The 23,429-nt window shown below is 57.0% G+C and overlaps 11 protein-coding genes across 11 annotated transcripts; 4 read left to right on the top strand and 7 right to left on the bottom strand.

Moving 5' to 3' along the window:
• Positions 1–3,321: 3,321 nt before the first annotated feature.
• PHYSODRAFT_320213 (hypothetical protein) lies at positions 3,322–4,599 on the bottom strand (the record flags this gene model as incomplete). Its single annotated transcript, XM_009541179.1, has 1 exon — positions 3,322–4,599. One exon carries the CDS (start codon positions 4,597–4,599, stop codon positions 3,322–3,324), a length of 1,278 nt encoding a protein of 425 aa, XP_009539474.1.
• Positions 4,600–4,688: 89 nt separating this feature from the next.
• PHYSODRAFT_534684 (hypothetical protein) lies at positions 4,689–5,567 on the top strand (the record flags this gene model as incomplete). Its single annotated transcript, XM_009541178.1, has 2 exons — positions 4,689–4,993; positions 5,063–5,567. The coding sequence occupies 2 exons, from the start codon at positions 4,689–4,691 to the stop codon at positions 5,565–5,567; spliced, it is 810 nt and encodes a 269-aa protein (XP_009539473.1).
• A 12-nt stretch (positions 5,568–5,579) lies between these two features.
• PHYSODRAFT_551505 (hypothetical protein) lies at positions 5,580–6,957 on the bottom strand. The gene has a single exon (XM_009541177.1). The coding sequence runs from the start codon at positions 6,706–6,708 to the stop codon at positions 5,638–5,640; it is 1,071 nt and encodes a 356-aa protein (XP_009539472.1). The 5' UTR covers positions 6,709–6,957; the 3' UTR covers positions 5,580–5,637.
• Positions 6,958–8,082: 1,125 nt separating this feature from the next.
• PHYSODRAFT_320210 (hypothetical protein) lies at positions 8,083–9,440 on the top strand (the record flags this gene model as incomplete). The annotated part of the gene is made up of 8 exons (XM_009541176.1): positions 8,083–8,146; positions 8,189–8,246; positions 8,323–8,359; positions 8,433–8,456; positions 8,523–8,600; positions 8,664–8,943; positions 9,175–9,312; positions 9,388–9,440. 8 exons carry the CDS (start codon positions 8,083–8,085, stop codon positions 9,438–9,440), a joined length of 732 nt encoding a protein of 243 aa, XP_009539471.1.
• Positions 9,441–11,332: 1,892 nt separating this feature from the next.
• On the bottom strand, positions 11,333–11,629 carry PHYSODRAFT_412891 (hypothetical protein; the record flags this gene model as incomplete). Its single annotated transcript, XM_009541175.1, has 1 exon — positions 11,333–11,629. A coding segment is annotated over one exon (297 nt), but the record flags the coding sequence as incomplete, so codon positions are not given.
• Positions 11,630–11,852: 223 nt separating this feature from the next.
• Positions 11,853–13,670, bottom strand: PHYSODRAFT_320208 (hypothetical protein; the record flags this gene model as incomplete). The annotated part of the gene is made up of 6 exons (XM_009541174.1): positions 11,853–12,972; positions 13,047–13,177; positions 13,220–13,223; positions 13,285–13,379; positions 13,465–13,575; positions 13,608–13,670. 6 exons carry the CDS (start codon positions 13,668–13,670, stop codon positions 11,853–11,855), a joined length of 1,524 nt encoding a protein of 507 aa, XP_009539469.1.
• Positions 13,671–13,902: 232 nt separating this feature from the next.
• On the bottom strand, positions 13,903–15,469 carry PHYSODRAFT_534686 (hypothetical protein; the record flags this gene model as incomplete). The annotated part of the gene is made up of 4 exons (XM_009541173.1): positions 13,903–14,594; positions 14,679–14,817; positions 15,059–15,191; positions 15,270–15,469. The coding sequence occupies 4 exons, from the start codon at positions 15,467–15,469 to the stop codon at positions 13,903–13,905; spliced, it is 1,164 nt and encodes a 387-aa protein (XP_009539468.1).
• Positions 15,470–17,133: 1,664 nt separating this feature from the next.
• On the top strand, positions 17,134–17,907 carry PHYSODRAFT_534861 (hypothetical protein; the record flags this gene model as incomplete). Its single annotated transcript, XM_009541172.1, has 1 exon — positions 17,134–17,907. One exon carries the CDS (start codon positions 17,134–17,136, stop codon positions 17,905–17,907), a length of 774 nt encoding a protein of 257 aa, XP_009539467.1.
• Positions 17,908–18,183: 276 nt separating this feature from the next.
• PHYSODRAFT_307965 (hypothetical protein) lies at positions 18,184–19,304 on the bottom strand (the record flags this gene model as incomplete). The annotated part of the gene is made up of 3 exons (XM_009541171.1): positions 18,184–18,621; positions 18,714–18,780; positions 18,868–19,304. 3 exons carry the CDS (start codon positions 19,302–19,304, stop codon positions 18,184–18,186), a joined length of 942 nt encoding a protein of 313 aa, XP_009539466.1.
• A 312-nt stretch (positions 19,305–19,616) lies between these two features.
• PHYSODRAFT_534662 (hypothetical protein) lies at positions 19,617–20,882 on the top strand (the record flags this gene model as incomplete). Its single annotated transcript, XM_009541170.1, has 2 exons — positions 19,617–20,343; positions 20,431–20,882. 2 exons carry the CDS (start codon positions 19,617–19,619, stop codon positions 20,880–20,882), a joined length of 1,179 nt encoding a protein of 392 aa, XP_009539465.1.
• A 112-nt stretch (positions 20,883–20,994) lies between these two features.
• Positions 20,995–23,309, bottom strand: PHYSODRAFT_248580 (hypothetical protein; the record flags this gene model as incomplete). Its single annotated transcript, XM_009541169.1, has 4 exons — positions 20,995–21,344; positions 21,502–21,723; positions 21,994–23,056; positions 23,133–23,309. The coding sequence occupies 4 exons, from the start codon at positions 23,307–23,309 to the stop codon at positions 20,995–20,997; spliced, it is 1,812 nt and encodes a 603-aa protein (XP_009539464.1).
• Between the last annotated feature and the right edge of the window lie 120 nt (positions 23,310–23,429).

Below are 23,429 nucleotides of genomic sequence, written 5' to 3'. Positions count from 1 at the left end.
TCCATCGCCATGACCGTCTGTGCCAACCCCGTTTCCATTTCCTCTTCTTGCTCGCACGAGGATTCCGACGAGTTCGACGAGTGGTCCGATAGCGCCAACGAGCGCTCTGAATTGGACGAGCTCGATGGCCGCTCCTCGGAGTCACCATTATCGATCGAGAACGCTTCCTCGTGCTTCTCCTCTTCGGTACTATCAGCATCCGAGCGTCTTGTCTGGTCCACTCTCTCTTCTGAATCATCGTCACTGTCGTGCTCAAGCGCGCTCTGGTACGCTCTCCGAGCCCCCATTAAGCAGACAAAATGGGTCTTGCTGGCGAAGAGAAAATCGAGGTCGCCGCCCATTCTGAGCCTCCCATCGGGGTTTTCAATGTGGTGCTTCCCATAGATAGTCACGCCGGTGTCCACTGTCGAGGTAATGCCCACAAACAAGGCGAACAACACACAGTCCATCTCCGCGTTCGTCGTCAGCTCTCGTACTGCCTTGGACGCCTCCTCCAACTTCACTTTGACGCGCTCGAAGCACGCATCCGGAACGCTGTGATACTTTCCAACCGCGTACAGGCTGTCGACGTTGCTCCAGCGAATCCGCTTGAGCGCGACACAGTCATCCCGAGTAGGCTTCAACTCGCGAATCAAACTGTCCCAGTGAGTGTGGACTCGCTTGAGGCGCAACTTTTCCGGTAGTGCGTCTCGAGGTCTGACCCCGGGCACCACAACCAGAGCGTGGATGCTGTCTCGGCGCGGGTCAATACCGAAGACTTGCCCCACCGTCTTGCTCGAGTCAATCTCGGTGGCCTGCAGTAGCGACTTCACACTGGGCGTCACGTCTCCGAGCTCGAGCGGTCAACACATCGTCGCTGCCCTGCGATAACCAGGAACCGTTTGATTTGGCCAGAAACAACTTGACCGAGTCTTGGTCCTGCAGACGCGGCTCCTGGCTTCGAAGCAGCACCTTCAGCTGGCTCACTGTGGCGCTGTAGTCGACCTCGACTTGAATAGCACTACCCGGAAATCCCACGACCATGAACGCGATCACTGGGGGAGTCACCACCAGCAACGGGACGGTATGTCTCGGGCGACACAACGGGAACAGCTCCTTTATAGGCTTGTGAGGGTCGATCTCCTGTGTGACGAAGCTCTCGACCAGTGAAGCATCTCGGTTGCCCAGCGATAGCATTTCCCGCGACATTTTGGTCATCCACCCGTCGCCGTCCTTAGCTGGGAAGAGCTTCAGGCGCTGAGCATCCAATTCGTCCATGCAAGGCGACATTTCCGCCTTGAGCACATTCTTCACGTCAGCAGCAACCGCATCTGGGTCGACCTTCGCAGCGTCGATGGTGTAGGGAGGGAAGGCCAGCGCAATGCCAAGATTCATCTTTGTTGGCTCAAAAGAAAATAAGTGTTTTTGCGACGAGAAAGTTTTGATTGATGCCTTCGCATTTTACCGCTAATCATCACGCAGCACCAGACAAAAGTTTGCCCACAACGCGTTTTAAGTCGGTGTCAGTCGGGATATCCGTTGAACTTTTGACTAGGAAGTCCGTCTCGAGACTCACGACGGTTTGGCTAGCGCTGTTAGCTGGGTATTCCAGCTCGACGAAGGTCCACGAGTAGTAGTCTGTCAGAATCCCTTTCACGAATTTCCCAGTGCTCTGCGTGTTCATGATCTCAATCGCCACCAACGTCTGCGCCAGTTCCGTCTTGCGAAGAGTATCGCTTGAGACTGCTTGATCCATCCCCACCATCATCACGCACAATACGTTCTTTGCTTCATCGTAAACCAGGAAATCAGCAGAGCCACACGCATTCACTCTGCCATCATTTCCGGTTAGACAATAATCTCCACACACTTTCAAGTTTGTCGCCTCCGTTCTGATCATACTGAACAGCAATGAAGACAGCAGCCATTTCGTTTCTGAGCCATTCTTCTTCGCTGGGAGCGCACGGACAGCCTCAACCAGAGAGTCTTTCATCAACGCCAGCGAACTAGCGGAGATAGTGCGAATCGGGAGGCTACGTTTACCATTCTGCAGCACATACGAACTTGCGATATCTGCCCAGGTCACATCACGCAAAGAGATCGGCGAGTTATAGCTGCAGCTCTTCTTCTTCTGGCGCTTGTTCAGACCAGCATTGAGCTTGTCCCAACCTTCTTGGACTTTGCGCTTAGCTATGGCCGGCGGCAGCACATCACGAATACGAACACCCGGTAAGACGATGAGCACGTGAGCCACGCCGCAGCGCGGCACCGAGTGGAAAATTTCCCGAATGGGGCGGCATTGGTAGGTTCTAGGACAGAAAGAGTCAAGTAGCCCCCGGACATGCTTCGTTGCTTCTCCGAGTACTAGCGCCTTCACGTCCTCACCTTCAAGATCCAGCCATATACCACGGAAATGAGCCACAACCACCTCGAAATTATCCTTGCCTTCCAGACGCGCGTGTTGCTTTAAGGCGACCTCCAGGCCGTTCATGTGGGCTTCATTCTCAACGAATACGCGGAACGGGTCTCCAGGTGTGCCAGCAATCATACACATCAGCTCTGTCACGGGCAAAAAAACAGAACTTGAAGCGAGTCACGTGGAGAAATCACAGGAAAACGTTCGTCAACCCAATCCATACTATCCAGCTCCGAATCGTACGTCATCATTTCCTGCACTAGTGCAGCATCACCCCTTGTCAATGCTGCAACTTCTGGAGATGCATTCGCTAGCCACGTGTTGTCCTTCCTGGCCAAGTACAAGTGCAGCTGATCCGCCTAATTAACTACTGCGAAATCGTCTTGGTTTTCAAGCTTCATGCGGGCTTTCAAGTCCCAAATCGAGGCAAAGGCGTCGATATCCACGTGCAAGACGAAGCTGGGCACACAACGCCCGAGGACTACGTAGCTGATGCGTCTTGTGCGAAGAACCGCTAGCACATGGACCGACTCTGCTGGTGGATCAATAGGAAAGCTGGTCCGGATTATACAAGTTGCTGCGTCCATTTCACAGTCCACTTCGCGATAAACCAGCTCCGGGCTTGCGTCCTCAACTGATGCCGCACATAACGACTCAGGTTTCAGGCGATATAGGTGCATCTTTGATTCCATCGTTGGCTCAAGACCTAGCGTCTGCGCAATGCTGCACTTCAAGTCCATCAGCATCTTGCCTTCACCCAAATCCACAGCCATAGTCATCAGACGCGGGTTGCCGCAGTTGTCTATTATCACGCAGTTTAGCTTCATCACTTTCCCGAGTTTTGCTGAGTAATGACACGCCTTAAAACAAAAAACCAAATGTGACGGTTCTTGACATGAACCAAACTCCAGCATAGTTTAGCCTGGTCAGTTCCGCCGTCTATGGCGATCGTGGCTGCGACTTCGACTACGACTGTAGCTGCGACTGCGGCGTCTCCGACTTCGACTGCTCCTCGATCGATCCGCCGATCGACTCCGACTACGTCGTCGATAGCCCCGCGATCGCTCTCTTTCTCTACGAGAAGTGTCGCGTCTTCTGTGATCCCTCTCTCTTGAGAGACAGCGAGAGAGCGCCTCCGGGCTGCGACTTCGCGCTCGTTGAGTCTTGGTCTTCGCGTCGTCCCAGCGACTTCTTCGTTCAGAGCCTTCCACTGCTGCCGATGACGTAGAGGCTTCCTTAACCTCCTGAGAAGTACCGGTATTCTCCGCAGCAGGCGTCGAAGCTGCAGCCTCTGCCTCTGCACTCGCAAAAGACGACGGTTCCTGGGGCGAGACCTCCATCTCGGCCTCTCCCTTCGTGTCCACAGCCTTGGGCTCCCCCTCCTGCTCCTCCTCGAGCGGATGGTCGTCCACCGCGAACGGATTCGTCTCCGTCAGCGGCTCGAGCCACTCGATCTTGGGCTGCTTGTAGAGCTCCATGATGGCTACACTGACCGCGTAGAGCTGCGCCTGGTCCACGTCGAAGAGCTGGTACCAGGGCGGGCGCTCGGGCAGCGCGACGCGCTGGAACCTGCTGGCCAGGAAGATGGCGGCGCACGCGATGACCTGCGCGCTGTAGCGCACGCACAGGTCCGCGCGCAGGCTGTCGTTGATGTAGCCCCAGGCCTGCTGCGCCAGCTGTGGGCTGCCGTCCAGCACCTTGACGTAGTAGAGCACGAACTTGTGCGGGTGCTGCGCCACGTTGTAGACGCTGAAGCCCAGGTCGATGAGCACCTGGCGCTCCACCATGATGAGCCACATGCGCCACTGCGCGAACGTGGCGCCCTCCAGGTCCACGAGCTGCTGCGCGACGGTGGTGCGCCGCCACTTGCGGCGCCGCAGCATGGCGTAGAACACGGACAGCACGTCGCGGATGCGCTTGGGCTTCTCCTCCACCTTGGCGGCCAGGAAGAGGCAGCTCACGGCCACGCGGAAGGCGTCAAACTGGCGCAGCGACTTGCGGTAGTAGAAGCGCTGCAGCAGCGTCTGCGCCGTGGCCAGCGCCACCTGCGGCAGCCGCAGCAGCACGCCCGCCTCCTGGATCAGCTCGCAGCCGAACGCGCGGTGCAGGCGCTCGGTCTCGGCGCTCACGCCGTCCGCGCGCGAGGGCGAGCGCGCCAGCACGGACGCCGGCAGCACCACGCGCACGGGCACAGCTCGCGTCATGAGGATGATACAATTGTGACGGTAGGACGGGGTTATTGTGGTATTGTGGGGAAATGTTACGTTAGATTTGAAGTTTTTGGTAGTTTTTGATGGTGGCGTGGCTGGTGCAGCCCCGAAGGAATGAGGTGGAGGTGACGTTCGATGTGGGGGACGACCCGGCGTGGAGGGACTTCCAGGCCAAGGCGTACGGTGTTGCGGCGTTAAGGAAGTCGGTGGTGGGCGGAATTGGGTCGGAAGAAGAGAGGTTGGTGCAGTCGGGTGGGGGTTCTACTTCTGCATTGGAGACCAAGAGGAGGAGATATCTGTCGCTGGTAGAAGCGTACTACGCCGCGGCAATTGACGGAGTGTTGCCGATGGATGAACCGTTGAGAGACTTGTGGGGGCGATTCGAGAGGTAAGATATTGCAATTGGGTATTGGGACCGAGACCTGGTCTGCTAATGAAGGAGAATTTCAACTTTCAGTTGCAGTGCGACGTTCACGAGGCATTTCGTGGTGTATCAACACTTTCGACGACAAGGATGGACACCCAAGCCCGGACTCAATTACGGGGCGCCGTTCGTGCTCTATCGTGGCTCGGCTGCGGAATTCCACTCGGAGTACGTCGTGTACGTGCAAGACAGCGACGAAGCCTCGTCGTGGAACACCATCCAGTCGCTCACGAGGATCGCAGCGGACGTCAAGAAGACCGTGCTGCTGTGTACTGTGACTATCGAGCAAGCTACATCGACCATAGCAGCCGACCAGCCGGTTACTGACCTTACCTTCGGCTCCTACAGCTTCCACGACGTCCAGTACACGGTGGAAGCCGTGGCGATCCGCTTTTGGGACGCGGCAGTCGCCGACAGCCCGGAGTCTTACGCCTTCCAGCCCCAACCAGTACTACCGAAGAGAGCCAAGGCAGCCAGGAAGAAGAACAGGACCAAACGACCTAAACGCCAGCTTGAAGGCACCGGAAATTCCACGTAACGGGGCTCAAGTCTGTTAAAAAATTCTTTGTTTGCATCTCCGAGTGTTAGTCGAACTCGTGTGTCATCTATTACCCCAGCACCACCTTCTCCAACACAAGCCCAACCGTGGAGCCCAGCACGAGCCCAGAGTTCAGGAAGAAGCTCGTGAAGGGGCCAATGAGGTGCTGCTCGTCCGAGTGCACGCTCTCGCTCACGAAGATGATGGTCAGCGTGCCCAAGTACCCATTCCCGAAGCCGAGCACCAGCACGCTGAGCACGGACCAAATGTCGCTCTGCAGCCACCAGCCCTTGACGATGCCGATAATGACCGGCACCAACACGAAACGCGCCATGATCGGGATCCACACGTTGCCGGGCGTGAGGCCGAAGCGGTGGTTCACGACGAATCGGCCGACGCAGTCGCTGACCGAGAAGAGCGTGAGCAGGATGAGCGACCACCAGCCGCTCTCCTGCAGCGACGGGAAGTTGTAGGTCTTGATCTCCGTCACGAGCGGCGGCCAGACCGAGAGACTGGCGAGGAAGACGGCCAAGATGAGCGCCTCCAGGTGCCACACCTTCCTCAGCACGCTCCACTTGGTGGGGGCGGGTCCAACGATGCTACATGGATCGCTACCAGACTGCCGCTTCTCCGTCGTCAGCAGCGGGGAACGCTCCGTCAGCTCCACGCTGCTGTCGGCCTTGCGCAGCAGATACTTCCTGGTGATCCAGAGCGCCATGACCTTGTAGAAGGCGCCGATGCAAAGCCCGATGGTGAGCGCGCCCGTGTAGAAGTAGATGAGCGACGAGGCCAGCAGCTGATCAGCCGGGAACACGAGCTTGGTCAGGTCTCTGTAGAGGCTGCCGATGAGTGTGCTGAGCCCCACGCCGAGCTGGAAGCTCTCCTGCACGCGCTGCGGGTACTGCGAGACCAGCGCGATGGTGGAGCTGTCGATGAAGGCGGTAGCGATGGAGGCCACGGCGGTGCCGCCCAGCACCGCGACAGCATTAGCGTGCTCGGACGTGAGCAGGAAGTAGGACGTGGGCACGAAGGCCAGCACCAGCAGCTGCCCCAGGAAGCCGCCCACGATGCGCCCCGTGTACCAGGGCTTGCCCCCGAAGAGCAGCACGATGACGCCGAGGAAGGCCAGGTTCGTGTACATGAAGGTGGACGTGAGCGCGAACTCGATGTTGAAGTCCGGGAAGAGCAGGTGCCAGTAGTCCACGGGCTGCGTGAGCGCCGAGAAGGGGAAGAGGTAGCCCACGCCCACGAGCGCGAATAGCCAGCAGGCCAGCGTCTCCTCGCGCGCCTCCTGCGCGGCGCTCTGCCTGCCGCCCTCGCGCTGGTCCTCGAGCGGCACCTCGGCGTCGTACGACAGCGACGCGCGGCGGATGCCCGGCGTGCGCGGCAGCGGCGACAGCATCTCAGCGGTCTTGGCGGGTGCGGCGTATCTGGCGGGATGGCGAATGGAGATGAGATGGACGTCACTCACTGAGACCTCAGTCTGCACACGTCGCAGATCTCTCGCTTAAGTTACAGTGTTGGAACCATTTCTCCCCGTTTAAGTTGTCAAGCGATCAGCAGACATGCTGCGCGAGCGCAACACCTTCGTGCTCAAGGCGCGCAGCGGCCGCGACGAGCGCCAACACGCGCTGACGCTGAACGTGAACGCGCGCTCGCAGGATCTGGGCCACTTCAACGGCAAGAATGGGGCGGGAGGGGCCAAAGCGGTGCAGGTGGGACCCATATTGGCCCTGGAAGCTCAATGTAGAGACTTAAAGATGTGTTGCCATTCATTGCCCATTGCTAGCGACTTCTGGAGGTGCTGGACGACGACGTGGCCTTCCAGGCGCTGGTGAGGGACATGGACGACCTGCGTCAGCTGGACGCGCTCGTGAAGACCAAGGCCAAGGAAGGCTCGCACACGCTCGAGCTGCCAGACATGACGGTGCAGTGGCAGGTGGTCGAGGAGCCAGGCCTACCCAGCGTGCTGCAGCGTGTCAAGACTGAAGCTGCGGCTACCAAACAAGGAGGTCCGGCGCAGATCGAGGGCGGGAGGTATCGCCCTCTGCCCGTGCGGAAACTCGTGGTGGCCGTGTGGTTGTACCCGCCGCATGTCGAGATCCCTCCGACCGGGAAGCGGATCCCCATCGGCGACACGGACAAGCAGGACTTCTTCGTAGGCGCAGACGAAGACGATAGTGTCGAGGAGGTCGACGAGTAGAGTAGGTAAGAACTGCATGTAATGTTGTGCTGAAAGCCAGCCGACTGATGACAGCGCGGGCTCACTTGCTGCGTCGTGAACGCGCATTTCTTGTCGTCGGCCTACTCCCGAACTGGACCCTCGAACTGAATGTTGAAGACGAATGAATGGGGTGCAGGTGAGAGGCTTGCACAGCAACTGGGTGCGCCGTGAACTGTACCGGGAGTGTTAAACATGCATATCAGGACGAGGCAGCGAGTCCTTGAAGCGACTGGGCTGACCAGCATCCAGCCGCTCTTCATCATTCTTTCTTCCGCCTGATCACAGTCAACCATGGGGTGCGCTTCGAGTGCCGAACGTCAGGGCGCGTGGCGCGATACCACGTTCCAGTCCTTGAGTACGAGACCCATTTTGGCATGCATCGTGCGTTGACTATTAGTATCGGTGCTGACTGCTATCCGTTTGACAACTTTAGGAGAATTGCAGGGCGTGCTGAGGTTAGTTGAGGCTGCTATCACTGTTGTAGAGACTCATGCACTGTACTAAGTCGGCTCGTCGCTGTTGTTCTGATAGATGGAGCGGACTTCGATCGACGAACCTCATCATTGGCGTAAGTAAAGATACATGCTTCAATATTTTCTGATCATGGTGATGGTTCTAAGCTCTTGCGGTGATCATTGCAGGTTGACTTCACTCACTCGAATATGGTACTTATGGTTGTTGTAGCTAAGTAAGAGGGCGGACCGACAGCTAAACGCCTGGTCGTTGTTTAGTGGAATGGCAAGCAGTCATTCGGCCAGCGCTGTCTCCATTTTATCGACCCAGAAGGCCTGATCCTCAATCCGTACCAGGCAGGAGTTTGCCAATTCACTCTTGCAATTGGTCAGCCGAGCTAACTTGTGGTTTCTGTGCAGGTTGTTATCAACATCATTGGTCGAACTTTACTATCTCGCAAGAGTAAGAGGGCCATCCACGTATTTGGCTTCGGAGACGCTCGCACGGCCGATCGCTGCGTCTTCACGTTCCTACCCGACGGAAGTCCTTGCCGAGGAGTGGGTCACGTCTTGAAGCAGTACAAAGAGATTGCTCCAGGGCTTGTGCTCGGGGGGCCAACGAACTTTGCTCCCGTCATCTACCAAGCAATTCGTCAAGTCAAAGCGACCGGAACTTGCAGCATCCTCGTTATCATTGCAGGTGGGACAATTGAGTGAGAATTGCTGCTGCTCATTGGTTTAACCAATCTTGCTGCCATGTACGCCGTAGACGGGCAAGTCACAGACGAGAAGGAAACGTCTCAAGCCATTGCCGAAGCCTCCAAATACGCTCTATGTAAGTGCCATTCACCTCATAATTATCCACTGTGCACGGACTTATATCTACGGTTTGCTAGCTATCATAGTGGCGTTGGTGACGGGCCGTAGGAAGAGATGGAGCCTTACCCTACTACGTTGCCAAAGCGGAGGTTTGACAACTTCCGTTTTGTGAACCTCAACAACCTGATGAGTGCGAATCCGGAACAACCAGCTCTGGGGTTTGCGACTGCGGCGTTGGCGCACATTCCAGGTACTACTTCGAAGTACTTTGTGTGTTTTGTGATGTTTGCTGCTGCACAATGCTAATGAGATGTCTATTGAACAGACCAACTGGCAGAAATACGTCGACTGGGTCTTCTCCAGCCCACTGTCTCGTAAAGTCCCGGCGATTCCGGCGGTCATCAGTAACACGAAGATTATTACGAAGTGCGAAACTAGTTGTCGAAAAAATGCGCAGCTAACTATAACTATTGTTCGGCCACAAGGCCAGTAACTCAATACACCTCAACGTTATTAAAAAAAAAAGATAACTATATACTCTAACACGTTTATGCCTTGACACCTTCACTGGCAGGTTGGTAGAGAAAATACGGCAGCATTCGGCTCCACCTACGGCTCAATTCGATATCTCGCGACGTAGAGAGGAAAATGGCACAACACTCCTTGTTTCGTGGTCACCGCGGGTTTGAATCCGCAATCCAGTAGTACCCTATCCTTCCTTCTCGATGGCAGTAGTGTGATGTAGCACACATGTCTACAAATGGTTGAATGAGCCTCCACAGATTGTCGGTATCACATTTTTGCGTCTACAAATGGTTGAATGAGCCTCCACAGATTGTCGGTATCACATTTTTGCGTCTGGTCATTCAGGAAGCAAATTCGCTCACTCTCGTCTGGGAACTTTCACCTGGCAACAGCGCCACTGATATCACACAGACTGTCCGCCGGTATCCAGTAGTTTTTTTACGGGTCTCGAGCCCATTCCTCCATTTTCCTCACGCACGCTTCGACGCTATCGCCTGCGCACGTGACCTTCCTCACTCACGCGCCACCAATCGAAACAGTCCCACGACTCGCATCCTCCTCGCAGTTTGCACTCTTGCACCCGTAGTACTCAATGCTAATCGATCGCTTACACCGCACCATCGTGTGAAAATACCCCTCCAGAGCAGCATCTTCGAGGAGATCGTCCTTCATCTCTCGCGCAATGCTGGCGAGGTCATCGAAGAATTCTGGTTTCATCACAATGACTAGGTGCCGAAGCGCAAGGACCGAAGTCACCCCAGCTCTCCAGCGAAAAGGATCGACGTAGCAAGTAACATCCGCAGTGTCCGTCACACCCCGCATTCGGAGGCATTTAACCTGCTGGTTTGAAATGCAACCAAAAGGAGTTATAAGCGCTCTCGCATGCTCAGATGCTTGGACCTCTACCAAGGCTGACGGTACCCGCAACCTTGCATCAACGCGCAAGAACTCACGAAGGCTCCCGCCTGAAACAAAATACCGAGACCTAATTTCCTCCTCCGTCAGCTTCTCAAGTTTACAGGCCAGATCTTCCAGGTCAGCTCTCTTCCAGTATGGCAGTAGGCAGAGCGTAATGCAATCAGCAGACTCGCCGTTCACATCAATTTGCCCCGACGTTGCCAGCAACGTGAAGCGATTCCCCCAATCGAAACGATCGAAGCCATGAACACGAGAAGCTTCATCTTGATTCACACCATCCAAGCAGGGCCAAAATACGCCCTTGGTACGCGAGCCCAGTTCATCGTAGAAGAAGTTGTACAGCTCTCCGTTGTCATCATTCCATTCGTAGTACTCACCCTCATAGAACAAGCGCGTGATGGCCTCCGCATCGTCAGCAGCTCGAAACCACAGAACAGGTTGGTTGGTCGTAACAGCGACGTAAATGCAGAGCAAGGCTAACATACAGCTCTTGCCAACGCCTGCGCTCCCCATTAACACGAACTGGTTCCTCACTTTACCTGAGTCAAAGTTCGCTTTGAAAATCTTGAAATTCTCCAGTACACATAAAATCTCCCTCCGCACGAAAAATTTGTCCCAGTAAAGCCAACGACGTCATTGATTTCTTTGATGTCCTTCACTTGTCCACAGTCGCGATCATTCCACTCCAACAGCCGCAAGAAGTCTTATATTCTCGGTAAGGACCCGCGCTTCGAGCATTGCTTCAGAAGCTTATCGAAAGTGCTCAGCTTGGTGGGTTGTGTCTGCTCCTCATCACTATCAGCGTCTCTCTTTCTCTTCGTGGGCTCGGGAACATTTACGAGTACGTGTATCTGCTTCGACAGGGGGTCTGGCAAATTACTTGTCTTCATCAGCTCTGCAATCGTGCGAGTTACCTTCAATGGGTCCTGGCTGATCAAGGTCTGGATACGTGGATGGATCTCTCCTTTATTCAGCTCCTCAGCAGCTTCATCGCCGTTTGGTAGCCAAAGAGTCTTCCCTGTGACGTCGGCTTTCATGGCCCACCACAGCCTCAGTTCTGCTGCATCGCACTGAATTGTCTGCGGATTCTCCGAGTGAATCACATCCTTCAGTTCACTCACCTGCCCGACAGCTTCACCATAGCTATGTTGTTGGGGGCAGGGAAAGAAAGGTTAAACATCAAGACCTATCCATCATACTGAGGGCATCAAGAATCTGACAACATGAGCAAAACAAAACTATAGCACGTCGATTTCTGCCATTTGATGGATGCACCGGAGCACGGCGATACCGTTCCAGAACTTGAATACCACGCCAAATTCCTCGAAGCCAAAGACCTGTCATGCCTTACAGGCGACTACGCGTGGCCTCCATCTTCTCGTTCTCCCTCATCTGTAACACGCGTCGTAGAATCTTGCCCGACAAACTCTTCGGAATGTTGTCAACAAACTCCACCTCGCGCACCCGCTTGTATCCCGTCACCTTCGTCGCTACGAACTCCATGAGCTCCTCCGCACTTAGAGAGCTGCCTTCTTCCAGCACCACGTAGACCTTCGGGATGTCTTCGCCTGTTGCGGGGTCGTGGCCGCGCACACACCCGGAGTCAGCCACCTGAGGGTGCGAGTTCACAACATCCTCCACCTCAGCTGAGGCCACCTGGTGGCCCTTGTACTTGATAAGCTCTTTGAGTCGGTCCACGATGAACACGAACCCGTCGTCGTCAATGTACCCGATGTCGCCCGTGCGGAGAAAACTGTCCTCAGTGAAAGTCTCGCGAGTCGCCTCCGGGTTGTTGAAGTATCCTTTCATCAGCGTTGGCCCGCGGAACAGCAGCTCACCATGCTGGTTCGGTCCCAAATCGACGCCCGTGTCCAGGCACTGGATCTTGAGCTCCACATTGGGGTACAGCGTTCCTGAAGAACCTTCACGATGGCAATTGATGGAAGAGTGCGTCCCGACACCGGCAAACTCCGTCATTCCGTAGCTTTGAAGAACCTGCACGTTCAGTCGCTTCAGCACAGCTTGCTCCAGCTCCTTGCCCAGTGGCGCTCCTCCAGAACTGGCTTGGGTAGTCGAAGAGAGGTCGTACTTGTCGACCAGTGGGTGCTTGGCGAGGAACTTGATCAGCGGCGGGGCGAGGTGCAGCCGTTTGAACTTGTACTTCTCGGCTGTCTGCAACAACGTAGTCGGCTGGAATCCGGGCAGCACCACCATCGACATGCCCATGTACAGGCTGATGTGGAAGATCAGCGTGGCCATGATGTGGAAGAACGGCAGCATCCCCAGGAGATAGTCCATCTTCTCCACTGTGTACGCGGGGATCATCCCGGCTGCAAACATCGCTCGTGCCGTCAACTCCACCCCCTTCGGACGGCCCGTCGTGCCACTTGAAAACGGTAGCGTCACCACTTGATCGGGGTCGATAGGAGGGATATCCGGGAACGGCAGGTCCTTCGCAATTAGATTCCTGGATAAAAAAATTAGGTCTTCCGTTAGACTGCAGTCATCAGGCTATGCTAGAGCAATAAAATGCACTCGTACTCAATCGTTCGCAGTGAAGACGAAGAGTCCTCACCCCCGAGGGTGTAAATCTGCTGGCTCGAGATCCCGTGCATTGTCGCGGCTTTTGTGGCCACCGCGGCGAATTTCTTGTGCGAGATCACTGCAACAGCCTGCAATAATCATGAAAAGGTCAGCGATCTACAGTAGACGACCACACTACAAGTCATAAGTCACCTGTGCTGCTTCAATCTGATCTGCCAATTATTGGGCCGTGAACTGCGGCGAGGACGGCGAGCAAATGGCCCCGAGTCGGTTCAGCGCCAGGAAGACCACGGGGTACTCGATGCAGTTCATCGAGTGCACCACCACAACCTGCACCAAACATAAAACCCACAAAAACACAAGCAATTTGAGCACTTTTGCAGCTGGCAATTGGGTCCTTTTAGAGTAGACGCACGTCTCCCTTCCTGACGCCGTCGGCCGCGAGACCGGCGCACAGCTTCTTGGCCAGCTGCAGCAGCTGCGCGTACGAGATCGTGCGCTCCGTGACGCCGCAGACGAAGGCCGGCTTGTCCCAATAGTGCGCGCGTGCTGCTCCACGACGCTCCAGATCGCGGCGTCGGCCGGGATCGGCAGCGTCGGGTGGCGAGACGTGAAGATCATGGGGCTCTTGGGTCTTCTTGGTCAGGTTCCAGCCAGCTGATTGGCTGAAACCGGGGTCAGCCACTTCAACTTGGTATCAAACAACGTCGACTCAACATGGCACGCAGTAAACGATCTTGGTTTACATTCGCATCTCCAGCACTGAAGTAAGTCCCTGAGCACAGCCACTGCTCCTGCAATGGTACATGTACTTCCAGCTTGCTAGCATGGCAATGTTTTGTCAATTGCCAACTCATTTTCTGTTTGCTGTTGCTACTGCACTATGCCCACTACCAATTTCTACGCTGGTGTGTTGCTTCTTCATCTCCTTGAGGGCCTTGCCAACAGCACTCATCAGAGCGTAGTCTCCCGGAGCTGTGTAGAATCGGAGCTGGAGCTGCGCCACCTCCTTCTCCATCGTCCTCTGCTCGCACTCGGCCTTCGCTTGACTCAACTCACGGGCGAGGTCCTTTGCTTCGATTGTCATGGCCTCCACTCGGCGCCGCAAATGATCGTTCGTACGCCTCGTAGCGAAACAATCCTGCTGCAGCTTGGCGCAATCCTCTTCCAGACCACGCTTCTCCTTCTCTATCTGCGCGACCCACAGGTTCTTCTTCTGCAGGTCCTTGGACAGCGCGTCGAACGGCCGAGAGCTGAGCGCCGCGACGGTATCATTCAGCTTCAGGTTCTCACTCCGCAGGAGATCCATCTCCTGCTGTAGATCCTCCATTTGCGCGCTCTGGTCACTGTACACATGGAGCTTCTCCGCTTGAACGGCCAACTGTTGCTGCGCCTCGAACAACTGCGCACTCATTTCTTCTAGACGGGAGGTGCTCTCGCGATACAGTGCGGCTTTAGCGCGGGCTTTCTCCTCAAGGTGCTGGTAGCGCGCCTCCAACACCTTCACCTGCTGCTGCAAAGCATCAACGAACATCCGCAGCGACGCTTGGTCCGTTTCGCCCGCTCCGTTGTTGCCATCCTCTTCGCGCGCAGGCTCCTGTGCTTGAGGTGGCTTGCTGTTAGCCTGACACTCGTCGAGCTCAGTCCGAAGCAGCTCGTTCTCCTTCTGCAGCCGCTCCAAATCAACCTCCAGATCCCGCAAGTGCGTCTTGAGCGCCTGCACCAATGGATGTCGAGCTAGATCGGCTGAGTTGGTTCGTGGCAGGTTCTCGGCTTGAGATTGTGTATCATCCTTTCCAACCTCAGCTCTGTCGTGCGTGGTCTGGTTTGGCGCCGCTGCGGGTACTGCCTTCACAGCCTTTTGCTTTGCAGGCTGCTTCTGCCGCGCTCGCTGCGCCTCACTCGATAACCTGCGGGTTCTCTTGGAGCCGGGACCCTCAAACTTCACATTACCAAGAAGGACACGTCAGTGCAATTGGGACGATGACCAACTGTGTCGGCTACAGTACTCGTCGGACCTGCATGAGTCGGCGCTGAAGAGCCCTCGTCTCCCGGCGCAGCGCGTGGTTCTCGTCGACGAGCTGCTTGGTGAACACGTGATTGTTGGGCAGCGTCGGCACGTTCTTGACCACGGTGCGCGATCTACGAACGCGCAAAGCAACAACAGCAAGCGCTCAGCATTCACGGGATTCAGCAGTCGAACAGCGAGCGAAGACGAACCTGCGGAGCGTCTCCTCCACCTCCGCGACGCGCTCCCGGAGCCGCGCGTTGTCCCGCTCGAGCCGCTCGGCGCGCTGCTGCCATCCCAGCGCGGCGGTGGCCAGCGCCTCCTGCGCCACGACCACGACGGCGTCGTTGCCGTCCACGCGCGGCGCCGGTCGCGGAGACAGCACGCGTCTGCTGCTGCTGCCGCCGGGCATCGCGCACGCGCACGTCAGCTCCAGCTCGCAGGCACGGCGCAAATCGGCGCGCTCCAGCCTCCGCCTCGATCTCGAAACGACGCACGGGTGGAAAACATCTTAGTCGGCAGGCAACGAGGGGGCAACAAAGGGCAACTGCAACCGATGTGAGGTGCCGGCGTGGTTGAAGTTGCGATCTTTTTCTCAGGAGAGCGGGTTCAATATGGAAGTTTGTATGTGGCGGTTTCAGCCTCGATCGGACGATTTTCGGTCTCGATGGGGCTTGTTAAAGCGCAGGCCGGCCTTGAGTCAAGCGTGACAGCTTGGCTCCGCTCGCTGCAGTGCAGTCTGCACTGGGCGGCACCCGACGCTGCATATCTCCAGGCCGTAGGCGGCAGTGCTCGGGGGCTCTCGCTGCGGGCCGGCCATTGCGAACGCCAAGAGAATGAGGCGCCGGCCGGAAGTCGCCAGTGCCGCTGCAACCCACACACTCCTCACTTGAAGTGACCTGGCCCACAAAACACCCGCACCGCCGATGATGCTAGCACGTGCGCGATCAGACCACAGCTATGATTTGGCCCAGCGTCGACGTCGGAGTGTACACACCAGCTAAGGCAAAGGCAAAGCAACCTCGCATTTTGATGGTGCTGGCCCTGGGCCGGCCGGCCAAGCCAGCGATGACTTGGTGGTGACGGCCGTGTTCGAGTGCTCCGGCCCAGCTGCAGGCGTTTCTTGAAGAATGCCATGTCACGCCTCTCCTCTCCTCCTCGTGTCGGAAAAGGCCCTCGTAGCGGGCCACTCAATTGCCTTCGCCGCCGAGGCCATGTAGCGGCGGCCTTCCCACGCTGATCGACCGATGGCCAAACAGCTGAGCGAGGCCGGGAGCGGAGAAAGCACACATCTCCTGCCGCATCTGCGGACTGGGCCATCTCCAAACCCATTTCGACCTGCGAAGGCGACCAGCGGAAGCGTACTCGCCAGAGGATACTATAGCAAGAAAGCCACAAACCAAGGCAACAAGGATGTGGAGCTGCCAAGTCCGATGCCGGCAGTTAGCACCAAAAGTTTAAAAAATGTGTATTCTCTCTCGCGGGGAAAACAATCGCCACCAGAACCGATGCACAATAACGCAGGACACCGTGCTCTTGCGGACGAAGAGAATAATATCCGTCGCAGTCGTGCCTACTTGCAGGCTGCAAGTTGCTCTGCCGAGGAAAGCCAAAGCGGGCTCTGGACATCACTTCATTTAGCGCCCATTTTCCGCTGGCGTGCTCATTTGCGAAAAATTGCGACAAATTCGCCCATAACTCGCATACAAAGACCAAGAGGCTGCCGCAGTTACCTCTCTTTTTGGGTGCTTGCCCAATTCAGCCCCACCCCTTGTGTGAATTTTAACCAGTGGGGGGCCGGCCCGGGCCAGTGGCCCTCTACATAATTATGCAAGGAAAAGCCAGGCCCGCCGCCCGCTCTCTGGAAGCCAAGTCAAGAAAAGCGAGCCGGCGGCGGCTTTGAGCCGCGCACTATCGATTTGTCCCAGAGCGTCGCTATCGGTTTCCTGCTGTGCCTGTGTGTGTGATTCTGTCGAGGCACCCGCAGCAACCCACCGCATTCGCCCGCTCGTACCGCCGCAGAGCCACCCGCAGTCGCCAACTCGCGCCGTTCCCCTCACCGCTCCAGTCCCCGCCATGATGAACTCGCAGAGCCACTCGAACATGCACGTCGCGGCGCTGCAGCCGTCGCTGTCCCCGCAGTCCGTGACGCGCCGCGCCACCGTCGCCAACGACGGCGAGCTGTACCGCCACCGCGCGTCGGGCGCCACCATCGAGCGCGCGCCCAGCGCCGGCAGCGGCAAGGTGGACGTGCAGATCCTCAAGAAGCTCTCGGCCTCGGTCTCGCACTTCGAGGGCCCGCGCAAGAACCTGTCCTTCGTCGTGTCCGTGGAGACGCTGATCCCGGGCCGCCGCGCCTTCTCGGACGAGCGCGAGTCGTGCCAGCTGGTAGCGCGCTCCTTCGACGACTTCCGCCGCTTCCGGCGCTCGCTGCTCGCGCGCGTGGGCAGCCTGCACGACCCGTCGCTGCTGCTCTCGGGCCGCAGCGGCAAGTGCCGGTGCGAGGGCGACAACGGCTGCCCCTTCGACGTCACGCGCAGCTTCCTGGAGCGGCTCAAGTTCACGCGCATGCCGTTCCTGAGCCTCGGCGAGAGCGAGGCCGACCTGACCAAGCGCCAGCAGGAGATGGACAACTTCCTCCACATCATCTTCGCCATCCTGCACCGCATGCAGCCCGGCTCGTGGCACCCGGAGTGCCGCTTCCTGCAGGACGTCATGGCCTTCCTCGAGGTCGAGGAGTCCTTCTCGCAGCAGATGGAGCTGCTGCTGCGCGCCAAGAACCGCCACATGAACCTGGACGGCTGGAAGGCGCACACCCTGGAGACGTTTGGCTCGGGTATCGGCGTCTAAAGCGCCTGCGCCCCCAGCCAGCCGAGCCGGTCGCTCCTGTGGCTTCTGGATCCGCGGATCACGAACGAAGGGGTTCGCCGCCTTCAGACCCACAGAGGAGGGGACGCCCATATTGAGCCCCCCCCCCCGCCGCTTTATTTATTCGACGACGTGAAGTATTAGTGTTTGGGCCCTGCACGGCCGAGACAAAACAACTTGGGCCTCGATGATCGAGTGCTACATTTATTAACACGAAAGCCCCCATTTCCCCACATCAACTCCGTCTAATACCTTGGTTTACTTGGCAGGAGTCGGCGGGAACGTGACTTGGCGCAGCAGCTCCATGGGTCCGCCGTGCGACTCGAAGAAGACGCGCTGCTCCTCGGTGCGCACGAAGAAGGAGCCGATGAAGCCGATTGAGTTGACCTCGATGCCGTTGAAGCTCTGCGCCTTCCTCGGGATCAGGAAGAGGAACGACGACGTGAGCAGCAGGTTGTAGGCCACGGGCAATGCGGGTGTCGCTGGCGCAGTGCGGCTCGGATACTCCGTCGTGTTCATCTGCTCGAGCACCTTGTCGTAGATGGCGACGACATGCGCCGCAGCCTTCTCACTGTCAGCATCGGCAGCGATGTCGATGCGGTGCAGGAAGTGGCAGAACGGGAGCTCCGGCAGCTGGACGGTCTCGGTGGTCGGGTAGTCGCGCAGCTTCTGGTCGATGAAGTGCAGCAGCGGCGGCTGGCCAACGTTCAAACACAGTCACACACACGCAGGATGAGTTACCTGCACAGTTGCCAGCGTGAGAACAATGAGTGATCGTCCGATCTTACCATGTCCAGGCCCGTGATCACCTTCATGCTGGGGTAAGTCATGAGCTGCATGTGCTTGTGCGGCTGGCTGACAAGAGGATGCACAGCGGAACAACAAGCCCATCAACATCTCACCACGACCATCTCCACCACATCTTCTCATTGCTAATCAAACCTGGCGCCGCTCTCGAAGCCGCAGTTGAAGAAGGCGAAGGCCTCGAGGCCCTGCATGGCCGTCCACATGGCGCGGAAGTCGGCGGCGTCCAGCGGCTGCTCCTGCGGTGCGAACTCGATCGTGGGCAGCACGATGTGCTCGTCCACCACGTTGAACTTGTTGAGCACGAGGTTGTGCGTGCCGTGCAGCTGCGTGACGAATAGCTCCTGCTCCAGGTGCTCCTTGGCGAACGGGTCGCGGAAGGCCTTGGGCTGCTGCTGCTCGTCCTTGGGCTCCTTCGCCGGCCGCGGCTTGGCGTGCGCGGCGTCCGCGGCCCACAGGATGTAGCGGACGCCGTGCTTCGACGCCGGCAGCAGCTCGTAGCCCGCCGTGATCTTCTTGAGCGCCTGCGACTGCGTCGCGCGCTGGGTCACGTCCAGCATGCTCTTGCGCAGCATCTTGATGTCTTCAATCCGGAACTCACGGTACTGCGATCCGTGTCAAAAACTGAGATATGCGTGCACCACACAAAGTATCCATTTTTCAAACCAGCCAATCACACGTCGCAGCATGATTTCGTCCAATGACCGTCGTTATTGCCGCTGACTGGCCTGGAACAGCACCATTTCCAGCCCAAGTCAAGTGACTGACTGACAATGGCGGCGACGGGAGTGCCCAAGCGCAAGCGGCAGCAGCAGAAGGCGGAGCAGGATGAGGCGGCCACCAAGAAGCAGCGCGTGATGGAGGCCACCATTACCGCCATCGACGTCATGAACCAGCTGCTGGCGCCGGGCGGAGACGTGGGCTACGACGTCTCGGACGCCGAGTGGGAGAAGCTGGTGCAGCTCACGCAGCAGAGCGCGCAGTTCGACAAGCTCTACTCGTTCCCGGGGGACGAGCCGGGCTGGGTCACCACCAAGAGCAAGAAGAAGAAGACGCACCTCAAGATCGTGGCCGTGGATTGCGAGATGTGCGTCACGCAGCAGGCGGACTCGGGCGAGCGCAAGACCAACGCGCTGTGCCGCGTCTCCGCCGTGGACGGCGAGAACATGCTGCGCAACATCCTGTCGGACTTCATCGTGCACCAGCCCGAGGACGGCTTCCACATGGTGGACCCCAAGACGGACATTCACGGCATCACGCCGCAGCAGATCGCCAGCTGCCAGATCACCATGGCGCAGGCCCAGAAGAAGATGCTCAAGTACATCAACCGCGACACGATCGTCGTGGGCCACTCGGTGAACGGCGATCTGGCCAGCATGCGCATCAACCACCGGCGCGTGATCGACACGGCGCTCATCTTCCGGCGCAAGGACGGGAGCCCCAACCGCGCCACGCCCGGACTCAAGGACCTCACCAAGTTCCTGCTGGGCTTCGACATGCCCCAGGGACACGACAGTACCGTCGACGCCCAGGCGTCCATGATGGCGGCCAAGTACGCCGCAAGACACGACACGGGCAGGATCATCCCTTCGGCGCTAGAGCTCCACGGACCCCGTGAGGACAGCCGCGCCGAGAGGATAAAGGTGCTGGACGAGTACACAGGCCCAGTGCAGCTCGTTGCCACGGCTTTCAAGGCTGAAGAACCGTCCAAACCGTCTAAGAAGCCCGCACCTGTGAAGATCCCCGTGAACGAAGCGTCCTACATCGATGTGGCCGCTATCAAGGAGAGCGCCAGCACCGAAGCGGGCAAGAAGAAGGGCATGTCGGAGGCGATGATCGCGCGATCCTGCCGCTTGCGCGTGCATCGCATCCCGAAGGGCACTTCAAGCAAGGACATCGAAAACTTCTTCATCAAGAACACCTGTATCGTGCCCGCCGCCGTGGAGAAGATCGCGTGGCTGCCGAACCAGAACCGCGGCTCATGTAACGTTACCTTCTCGACGAATGCCCACGCAGCTTTAGCATTCGAGAGCGCTCCTACGTCGAAGAATACCAAGGTCTCGACGGACTCCATCGGCCGCGCCCAGAAAACGATCACCGTCGTGAGCTACCTGGGAAAGACATACAAGAACGTGGCTCTCGGCGTACTTTAGACTTAGCCTCAAGCAAGCAACGACAACTCACGGCTCGAGCCTCTCTTTGCCGAGGCCCGAGCTAAGCTTATTTACGCTGCTATCTTTGCGTGATAAATAGAGATGCATGTCTTCACGTTTCCGCTGTTGCTGGCTTGCTGCTAATGGGGGAATCTAACGCTTCAGACGCAGAAGCTGCTGTCGCTAGAAGCAGCTTCTTCTTGGTTGCTGCCGCCCGCTTAAAGAACTTGGCGTCCTTCTCGGCCGCATATCGGCGCTGCTCGTCGATGAACTGCTGCTCTTGGTGCAGTTTGAGGATTTCTCTCCGCTCCTTTTCAATCAGCCAGTTCTGAAGCTTTGTTTGCTTCTCGATAGCTTTTCGTGACATCTCCAGCTCCTTCTCGACGGTCATCGCAGGTGCCGCTTGCACGTCGTTTTTCCAGCACTCCCCATTCCCATTGGTGTCGATACTTGATGATCGGCCTCGAACACGGTACGTCATATCCATGGGAGCGACAGGTTTTGTTGCTACTGGCCCGGGTGACGTGAACGAGCCGAAGGATCGAAGCTTCAGCGCTGCAAGTTCCCAAAGTTGTTAGTTAGATTCGTGAAATGTTGCAGAGAAGTTGCTGTTACGTACGAGGTCGAGGCTTCATCATGTTGCCTCCTCCAAACGCCCTCCCACCTGTTGGTAGTGGGGAGCGAGAGGCTGACAACGGTGGATGGGTAGGGCCACCCTGGAATCCTTGAAAGAGCCGCGCATGGATGACTTTGAGCTCTTCCTCTTCGATCTCAAAGCGGAAAAAGCGATCCGAGGCGTCTTTCAGTTGTCGCACTGTGTTCTCTAAATGCTGCACGGCGACTTTGTTAGACCGATAGGTTGCCAACATTCATGAAAAGAAGACACAAAGTACCTGTTTTGCCTGTAGAATCTGCGGGTCGACAGCAGCACTTGAAACCATTGCACTCGCACCAGGAGATTGTTGCAGTCGCAGCTTCTCTAATTCTTTTTGCAGTTTCTCATTTTGGTGTTTGAGCTCGGTATTTTCATGAACCAGTCGAACAACTCTCGCTTTCAGTCCGGCTGACGCCTGGTTACCGTCTTCTTCATGGGTTTCGTTGTTGTTGTCACCCTCGGCGTCACCATCATCTCCATTCGCGCCGTTCGGAAGTCTGAGTAGACGAACAACTTCACGCAACTGCTCGAGTTCCTCCTGAAGCTTTTCAACGTATGCAGGGTCGATCTCACGCTGCTCATTGACGCGCACCATTACCATGACCTTCTTGGCTCGATCCGCGAATTTAAGAGTGGAGATCGATTCTTCAACGCAGTCAATCGATGGCGAGAGCGTAGCGATGATTTTGGTCTTGGTGTTGCCGCCCAGACTGTCTTGGAGCAGCCTTGTCAGCTTCGAGTCACGATACGGCACGTGGGTTGGGCCACCCGTTGACTTGCTCGATAGAGCAGCTATGCAACGCCCAAGTGTATGCAAACTCAGGTTAATATTTGTCATCTCCGAGATGTGGTGGTCTTGCATTTCGGTCCCCATATTCCACTTCTCAGAGCCTGCCAGGTCCACAAGATTGAACTTGGATTTGAGAACTGTGCCATCCTTCCGCCTTTGCTCCAGCAGCAGCTGGAAGACGCTGTGACTGCGACTACTCACTTGGTTCATGTGAGTAGATCTCACAGCTCGATTCTGTTCGCCACACTGCAGCAACTGCAGGCAGTCGCTTACGCTCCTCACCGCGTACTCTGACAATCCTTCGACGAAGATGTCGTTCTTCCGGTCTTCGTGGATCTCTAGTGGCGCGTTCATCTGCGTATCTCGCAGCAGGTCGAAAATCTGCTCGTTGTAAATCTGGACGAAGGAGCAGAACACTGTTGCTTGGGCGTCTGCCTCCATCTGCACCGTGGCAGCAAAAATCTCCTTGATAGCACGCGGAATAATACCCGCCTGGCTGTTCTGGAGTCCTGGGCGGTATCGTGAGAGATCGGTCTCGGCACCGAACATTGTAAACGACTTGCCACTTCCTGTCTGGCCGTACGCGAAGAGTGTAGAGTTGAATCCCTGGAGGAAAGACTGGGTGCACTCGCGTACGCGGTCGTACACTTGCTCCTGCGAGAAGGTGTGGTCGAAGACTGCATCGTATGTGCACTTGATCGTGGATTCGGACGTACGCACTTCAATACTCTGTCAGTAAAAAAAAAACTCACATTGTTAGTCGTTCTAGACCGGATCGATACTTTACATGAAGTATAGGACAAACCTGGTGGTCGGTCGCGCGGATGGAGTGCGTCCCAGCACACCGCTCTTGCGAATTCTCGCGCTCAATCAGCGGACGAATACGGATGAACACCTGGATGTTCTCCGACGTCCCGCCTCGTCGAGCTGCAGGAGGCGCAGTAACCTCAGGCTTGGACTCGGGTGACGTTGTCTCCGGCATCGGATTCTTCTCTACCGCTGCAGTCACCACTTTAAGTTCTGCCCCCGCTTTCGGTCCTACAGGCATGACACGCTTCTTGGAAGCTGATCGGCCTAGTGTAGCCGATCCTCCTCTTGCAGG

The sequence above is a fragment of the Phytophthora sojae genome (assembly GCF_000149755.1).
Source record: "Phytophthora sojae unplaced genomic scaffold PHYSOscaffold_19, whole genome shotgun sequence".
In the NCBI taxonomy this organism is placed as follows: Eukaryota; Oomycota; class Peronosporomycetes; order Peronosporales; family Peronosporaceae; genus Phytophthora; species Phytophthora sojae.
Note: the sequence above shows the minus strand (reverse complement) of the source record. Positions and strands in the feature narration are given on the sequence as shown.

Bases quoted from the DNA above. Each gene is read 5' to 3' on its own strand.
- PHYSODRAFT_551505 (XM_009541177.1), bottom strand. From the start codon at position 6,708: ATGTACACGAACCTGGCCTTCCTCGGCGTCATCGTGCTGCTCTTCGGG.